General features: G+C 41.5%; 1 protein-coding gene across 1 annotated transcript in view; it reads left to right on the forward strand.

Moving 5' to 3' along the window:
- pde1a (phosphodiesterase 1A, calmodulin-dependent) overlaps positions 1-6,780 on the forward strand; it is a 30,735-nt gene extending 23,955 nt beyond the window's left edge. The window contains exons 11-17 of the mRNA XM_042426252.1: positions 1,230-1,331; positions 3,262-3,382; positions 3,479-3,560; positions 3,823-3,943; positions 4,895-5,079; positions 6,403-6,603; positions 6,689-6,780. Coding sequence (XP_042282186.1) covers positions 1,230-1,331; positions 3,262-3,382; positions 3,479-3,560; positions 3,823-3,943; positions 4,895-5,079; positions 6,403-6,603; positions 6,689-6,744 — 868 coding nt within the window. The 3' untranslated portion in view covers positions 6,745-6,780. The remainder of the gene's footprint in view (positions 1-1,229; positions 1,332-3,261; positions 3,383-3,478; positions 3,561-3,822; positions 3,944-4,894; positions 5,080-6,402; positions 6,604-6,688) is intronic.
- The last annotated feature ends 1,798 nt before the right edge of the window (positions 6,781-8,578 follow it).

Raw genomic sequence — 8,578 nt, forward strand, 5'->3', positions numbered from 1 at the left:
TTATTTTAGTTAAGAATCTGTTTGCAGCATTCTGAACTAGCTGTAGATTTCTTACAGACTTTTTAGGTAATCCAGTAAAAAAGGGAATTACAGTAGTCTAAATGGCTAGTGATAAAAGCATGAATGCATGCATTTCAGCATCTCTCTGGATTAAAAAAGGGTTGACCTTGGCAATGCTTCTGCAAAGAGGTCGGGTTGCTTCCAAAAAGCAGGGAAGTTATCCACAAAAGGAATTCCCATTGCACAGCACAGTCCTTTAAGCCAGATATGCAGCTGGCGCATCTGCAGCAGGGATGGATGTAGCAGCCACAGGAGTGGTGATGGCCATTAGTGGGACATCTGTGGTGATGGCTGAAGACACTGGAGTAGCACCCGCAACACAGCCCAAGGCAGCGAGGGTGAGACTGGACAGAGTACGGGCAGCCACAGGTGTGGCTACCACAGCAGTTGCACCAGCAGCAGGACAGCCTGCATCAGCAGCAGCAATATATTGGCTGGGTGGACTGGAGCTTCCACAGCTAGAGCTCTGTAGGGGTTCAAGAGGTAGAGAGCTGGAGGTAAGATCACCTGGAGATTGCTCTTCTTGCGGTTTCTTACCACCACTTCGGGCCAAGTGACCTGGGAGTTCGGGGTCAAGCAGGAGGATGAACTTGGTCACACCGAAGTGTCCCACAGGATAGTGTCTAAAACAGCTGAGCTTGTCACAGTTATCTTTTTTGACAGAACAGAGGCAGTATCAATGTAATTGTACAAGAGAATATCCTTCTGTTTTAGTTCATCTGATAGTCTGACACATGTCCTCTTTGATGTGAGTGATACTCCTGTTTGCTTTTGGAGTTGGCGACAGTCAACACACGTCATGGTAGGGAATATGTCTCTCCCTCACAGACGTACAGTTTCACTCAGCCACTGTCTCTCTGACAACTTAAAATCCAGGCGTCCGATGACTAAAATCCTTCATCCGGTTAAAAGAGTTAAAAACAACCAAGATGTAAAAAGTGTATTGTAAAAATGTGTCTAAAAACTGGATAAAAGACAAGTGTTTCTCTGACAGTGTTTCTGGCAGGCAACTACACACACAACACCGACACATGCGCTACACACACACACACACACACACACACACACACACACACACACAGACACACACAGATCTGCTATTACTGATAAGTTGATACTTGTGTACCTGGTGACTAATTATCTTCATTGTGTGTATTGATTATTGACAGGGAGCTGAGGGCTCTGGTGATAGAGATGGTGATGTCCACAGACATGTCCTGTCACTTCCAGCAGATCAAGACCATGAGGAACACCCTGACACAGACACACAGGTCAGTGATAGTCCCTGCGCCAGAGGAAAGTAACTGGCTGGGCATTTGGTTTTTATGGTTGGGATGTATACATACACACCAATGTACACTTGCTGAAGTGATACTCGGCATTGCAGACAGCCAAAAGCACAAGGAGTGATAATTAAAATAGTCACTCCTTGCGTTTGGCGCTGCTTTGAGCTCTACGTGTTTTCCATCCATGGGTCCTATGCAGTTTCGAAAGTTCCACACTCTCCAGAAATCACAGGCAATGTTGGTCCACTCTCTGGCTGTTGGTACAGACACAAAGCGGCTTCCAGATGGCCTTGCACACCTTGGACACAATTAAGGACACCGTCGCTGATCCTAATTGGAGTGTGAAGAGAGGACATTGACAGCGCACGGACAGACAAGACACAGCAGCAAAGTGCAAAAAAAGAAATAGAGAAGAAAAGAAAGAAACCAAGCGAAAAATGACACAAGGAACTGATACCTGAAGAGCTTAAAATGATAGAGGAAGAGAAGGAACACTGATTCGGAGACATATTCTGCGGTTATGCTTAATGACACCTTATGTGAATTTTATGCCTCAGTTCAGGCTGGCAGCGAGTACAGTGTGGCAAGTTGTCATGACAACAGAAAGCATTTGCTTCATAACCTTTGGATTGGATTGAGTGCAAAATATTCACTAAAAATTTGTGAATGCTTTTATTTTTTATATTGTTGGCAAATGACCACAGTATAAGCAGGATAATCAACTTGTAGATGTGCGTTAAACGGTTTTAAGGCACAACCTTGAAGATTGCCTAGTAGCCTGCAACCAATTACCATTTAAGGCTACATAATGTTTTTAGAAATATAATTTTAAATATGAAATAGCCTTTCTTATAATAATCATTTCCTGCCCATATCCACGCAATTATATACTGTTCTTGATGCATTCCTGGTTTTCATAGCACCCTCAATCTAACTAATCTAGACTAGTGCAGGTGGCTGTTTCTTGACTTAATCCAAGAGTTTAGGTGGTGCAGAAATGCAGGAAATTTGTTTAAATTACAATTTCTTTCTGGGGGAGGACCCCCAGACCTCCTTGCCAATTATGTATCTTTCCAAGTTTGCCCCCTTTTAAAACATGACCAAGTGCCCATAGTGAGGGGCATAAATCTTTTTTATGCTGTTTTGAAGAAAAATATGTGTAGTATGAGTGGTATGAGTGTATATCAAAAATGCTACCCAATAAACACAAATTAGCAAAAAGAAAAAGTTGTATGAAAAAGATGTTGGTTCATAAGGCCAGAGAGAGGTCAAGTGGGTAAATTGACCATGAATAATTATGAATAAAACATTTTATTATGAACAAAAATAAACTTGGCAGCCCTGGTTGTAGCTTTTAGTAGAATGTAGTTCTGAGTCCATAATTACAGACATACGCACTGCATTCTTTCAGCCAGCCCAATAGAGGCAGACTGTATGAGGCTGGTCCATCTGATGAAGATGACCAGATCATCAGTGGGACTTTGGTGAAATGGCCAACATAAGTTTCAGCAGGCTGGTGAACCACACTGGTCTGTCCAGCTTTCCCTCTCTGTCAGTCCTGTGGGAGTCGAAGTGTAGGGGGGCATCTGTTCCGCTTCTCAGCTCACGCTTGGAAGACGCCGTCACCGGCCTGTTGACATGCTGGTTCTGCTTGTGTTGCTGCAGGACCCGCTGTCTGGAGAATTATTCACTCTGCACACTCAATCAAAATACAAAATAAAAGACACAACACTGCCTAACCCTAACATGCAGTGTCGCATTCACTAAACCATTTTAGCTTAAAATTGAAGGTTAAATAAGACATTCTCCTGTTTTCAAAGTGACACTCATGAGAAATGTTGCTTTTCTTACTTTATTTAATTACTGATTTATTAATGAATGACTTTTCAATTAAATGATCTTTTTTTCTCTCCAGTATAGACAAAGTGAAGGTTTTGTCTCTGATGCTTCATGCTGCAGACATCAGTCATCCTGCCAAGGCCTGGCCACTGCACTACCGCTGGACTCACAGTCTGATGGAGGAGTTCTTTCGACAGGTACACACACACACACATGCACACACACAAATACACACAATTATACACACCATGCCCATCTCACCATTGTGACTGTGACTGTGTATGATTTTCCAGGGAGATAAAGAGGTGGAGCTTGGCCTTCCTTTTTCTCCTCTCTGCGACCGCAAAGCTACCATGATTGCCCAATCACAGATAGGTAAGAACAACCATCAGCCAATCATAACTAAGTAACACAGATGAGAAGTACGATCAACAAGTAACATATGAGGCCTACCAGAGACCAGTGACTAGTTTTAATTAACTTTATTAACTTTAACTGACCTGTAAGGAATGGGTCTGTTTAATATTACAAGAAGAGGAACTAATATTTAACTATCTTATCTTTCTATTTTTCCTCCTCCTACCATTCTTTCTCTCTTCTCTCCATCCCATCTGCCCATATCTCTGTCTGCTTGCAGGTTTCATAGACTTCATTGTGGAGCCGACCTTCAGTGTTCTGATCGACACAACAGAAAAGGTGATTGGTCCTCTGATAGAAGAGGACAGGAAGGCCAGGGAGACTGGAAACAGGAGGTCCAGGTACCACTAGCAGTACTGCTACTACTGGGGGGATTTCAGCACACTCCATGAGTGTATTGGATTTAAGGTTGGGTATTACAAATCCTTTCTAAATTGGAACTGGTTCAACTGTCAAGCCATGAAACTCTCTCGGTTTAATCCTTAATACAAAAGATGAGCAACTGTGTTCATATCTGATTCTGGTGGACATCACTACAACCCCCAAGGTGCAATTCAGTAAAAAACACAGAATGTAATCACAGAGAGTTTGTTGTACGCACTGCTAACCGAATCCAGCGGTACCACTGGACAAGGGCCCTCAAGTATTTAGTATTTAGTATTGTAGAATTACAATAAACACAGCCATGACAGTATTTTCCTAATCTTGAAAACAAACAATTTGTTAGTTAGCTGCTAAACAAATTAAAACTGACTCACCGGTCTGCCTTGATGTGAAAGGAACAGATGACAAAAGTTCACACACACTTTCCGAAACTTCAGCAGCCAGCTAAAAACATGAGTAGCACTGAGTCCAAACATCTCCAGCCAGCCAAATCTCTCCAATTCTTCACGAAATTAGTTTTCATTTAAGTTCAGTCGTCCCAAGTTCTTGTTAACTTTTACTTGGTATCTAGCCAAAAGTAAGACCCTGATTGGGGGGTACACAGGGAGGTTTGTTATTGTGTTTGATTTTTCCAATACAGACAAATTGCAGTGGTTAGAAAGTTAATTTTGAATTAGAAACATATTCATTTCATAGCAAATGATTTTTAGACTATAAAAAATAAATATATATAAACATAAAATGAGAAGTAATACTCACTACAGATAGATTTTGATTTATCTTAGGCCCTCTCTGAGTTTCTACTGGTAGAAACCTGATAAAACATTCATCATTTTAAATAAATATTTTGATTTAAACTGATTTTGAATTCAACTGGCCTCCTGGTCTATAATGCTGCTCTTTTCCAGTCTAACAGGAAGTGGTTCAGTTACCGTGGAGTCTGTGCAGAGACATAGTAGTGGTCGCCATGGGAACAGTGATGATGGACAGATGGACTTTTCCCTAATGGCCATCAACCTGCCAGTTCTGAGGCTCCACCTCTCTGGTGTCATTGCCAGCAACAAGGATCGATGGAAAGAGCTGTCTGTGCATGGTACACACACACACACACACACACACACACACAGATAACTGATCACCGACAAAACTAAATGACCTCTTAATTCATTACAATTAAGATGAGTTTTTTTTCCTCTTCAAATGATTTTTCATTGTACCTACAATATGTTATAAAAGCCTTTTAAAGCTGTTACATCTATTCATACAAGTGAACACTATAATTAGATGTTGAATGTAACGTTATCCAAAATATGGAGATCATTCTTTCTTTATTGTAACAATGGTTTGGGATTGGCTTAAACTTAAACTAATAAAAAAGACCAGAGGCATTCTTTTCTTACACAGGATCTATTTATAGATATATTTGTGTGTGTGTTGGATGGACAAAAACCTCTCTCCTAAGTGGACATACAAAACTGGGCTACTTTTATGAGTTTGGCAATATTTAAGCTTTGTTTATACTCGCACGAGACACCGTGGTGCGGGCCTTCACAGATGGCGCACGAACTACAGCCATGCACAGAGGCGTTTATGCTCAATGCGTTGTTTGTTGCAGTATTCTCCGAAACACCAGGGGGTGTACAAAGAAAATATTCTGTGAATAAGCTAACAAGTGTTCTTTGTTACCATTTCCGGTCTCTGTTTACGTTCTGTGTATTACAACATGGAAAGAGATGTTCAGAACTGTAAAGTTATTTTCCCGTTTTGTTTGGTCACCCTGACAATAAGTAAAAGAGAACACATGCTATAAAGACACACGAAATGAACTACAATAGAGACAGTGAAAGTAAAGGAAAGTAGGATGCCTGGCAGTGGTAGTAAACACCAACATACCGCCAAACATTGCATTTGTGTACTGTAATTACTGTCGCTTACCCACAAATTGAAATTGTTGTCCATCTCTCAGTGTTTGATGAACTGGGACAGCCATCCCAGCTCCACTAGAATTGGCGGGACCACTCACATGTGTACATAGTTGCAAAAATTCAGACGTGCGTGACCAAGTGCTGTGATAACTTGCGAAGCCTTTGCGCTTGACATGAAAGATTATGTCATTTTTGTCACGTGCACCCTCTCGCCAGGGACGCTGTGTCGAGCATAAACCTAGCTTCAGGATCTGATTGGGCTATTTGGTGTCAGTCAGCTTGTTTTGTCATTTTTGCAGTTGTTTAGTGGATTTCTGTATTGATACTCAGTCGGTGTCAAGCACAAAGAAATCTTCCATTTGGTTTCTTGTTAGGTTGAACATGAACCCAAGAAACCTCTGTTATGTAATCTGTTCAGGTTGCTGGGGGCTCCTCTTAGTCAAACGTACAGTTTCCTGTAACTTTAATGTCTCTGTGTGTATTTTACACAGAGCTGGCCAATAAGGAGCGGGAAGACCAAGAGGGAGTAGAGTCTAACGTCAACTCAGACAGTCAATCACATGCCTCACCCAGCCACAATGTCCCTGATGGTCATACTTCTGACCAGTCACAGAGCTTGGATGGCTCCCCACCTGATGAAACAAATGACAAGTCACCTGACCACATGTCTGCAAATCATCTGACCTGGAATGGTATAATCAGCATGACATCACATACAAACATTTCCTTAAATTACATTCTCAGTGAGCTGACCTGTTTCTGTGTTAACCGTTGCAGGGGTGGGGCCAGGAGAGGAGAAGGAGGAGGACGATGAAGTGCCTGAAAATGCCTGATGATCCTCTGTGGGTGAACTCACCACTGTATCTGAAAGTGGAAAATCACCATGGCAACAGGCGGTGCAGCGCAGTGACAACTAGAGTTCAGACTCCTCTGTTTAAACACAGCAGCTGACTCAATGGCCCCTCAGTGGCCCCCAAAGGGCCACCTCACCATGAAAATATCAGACTCAAAGTGACAACATTCATCACATAACAGCTTCCTAGCAGCTTCATGGTCCATTTACAGTGGTGATTCCGTTTAAAAATGTTTTGTGGTTTTAAAGACTCAGAGGAATGATGTCTGTTAAATAAGTGAAAATGTCAAAATCATAATAAAAATAAAGAGTCAGTTGACAACCAAAGAGCATACAGAAGCTGAAAAATTCCTGCTCATGGCTAAGGCAGGCTAAACGTACATTATACCTACTGTGTCATGGAGCTGTTAAGAAGCAGTTGAACTTTTTGTGAATGAATTTGGGCACAGCGGCAGGTGAGATATTATACCCCTTTTATATTAGGGCGTGTAAAGATTGATTTCTGCTCTGCTTTCTGTTCTGGGATTAAATCATCAAACATATATTTTTAGTCTAACCCCAATCTGTGATATCAGTGCTGTCAAAGAATAGTCAGTAGATCCTACAGGATATTGGAGCGGTTGTTAGTCACACTAGTGCCATGGCTTTTTGGATGGCAGTGTCGGTCTGCTGGTCTGTTGGGCGGTCCACCACTTTCTTCCAGACTGAAATATCTCAACAGCTATTGGATGAGTTGTCATTGTGGACATTCATGGTCCCCAGAGGATGAATCGTCCTTACTTTTTCTTTAGTGCAATCACTTAACTTTAACATGTCCAATGCTTTGCTTTATGACCAGTTACCTAGCTGCCAAACTAATGACAATCCCATTGGCTTCAGCTGTATGTTGTGCTTAGTGCTAGTAACCAAATGCTAACTTGCTAAACTAAGATGGTGAATATGGTGAACATTAGCATGTTAGCATTGTCATTGTATGCATGTTAGCATGCTGGCGTTAGAAATTACCTCAATGCATTGTGTCACTAAGTACAGCTTCACAGAGCCGTTAGCATGGCTGCCTTGTTGTTAATTTATTGGTTGGCAATATTCTGTTTCTTTGGATGGTATGGAAACTGGCACTATTTTTTGATTGTGTACAATCCGACATGCGTGTTCAGACTGAATGCAAATAGAATTTCAGAGATAGTGGGATTCAGAGATAGTGCAAATTAAACTTGATAAAAGTACACTCACGAATGTTGAGTTACAATAAAAAAAATAATCCCCAGTGCATATTCAGATCTATGTGAGCATGACCAACATGAGTGCAACCACATTAGGCTGTTGACTAGCTAGCAATATGGACCAAATGTGTGTGGAATGATTTTGTGTGTTTAGACCTGGTCATGCTGGAAAGTGAAAAGTTCATCCCTGCATCCTCGTGAAACAGATTATGCTAGAAGCTTGATGTAGTGACCGTTCGCAGAATCCCTCTCTTTTCTCTTCCTGTAAAATGTTACAATGTTTTTGATGACCCATCTTCAACTCATATGTGGAGCTTTTTATTCTCCAGCAGATTAGGGTTGTATAAAAGCAGAGGAACAACTGGAGTAAAGTTTGTTTTAAATGCAATGAAACTGGCCTTACCTGTTGTTGCTGTGACATCATTGATTGGGGTGTGGCCAGAGGTCAAACATGTTTGACAGTGTGAGCCCACAGAGAGCAGAGCAGCATCAATGAATCAGTGTGGATGTCAACATTCAAATGACCAATCAAGAGAAACTCCAGAGTTTACATGTGAACACTTTTTTATTACACTTTAAAGGTGTTATGTA

Source organism: Thunnus maccoyii, chromosome 11, assembly GCF_910596095.1.
Source record: "Thunnus maccoyii chromosome 11, fThuMac1.1, whole genome shotgun sequence".
In the NCBI taxonomy this organism is placed as follows: Eukaryota; Metazoa; Chordata; class Actinopteri; order Scombriformes; family Scombridae; genus Thunnus; species Thunnus maccoyii.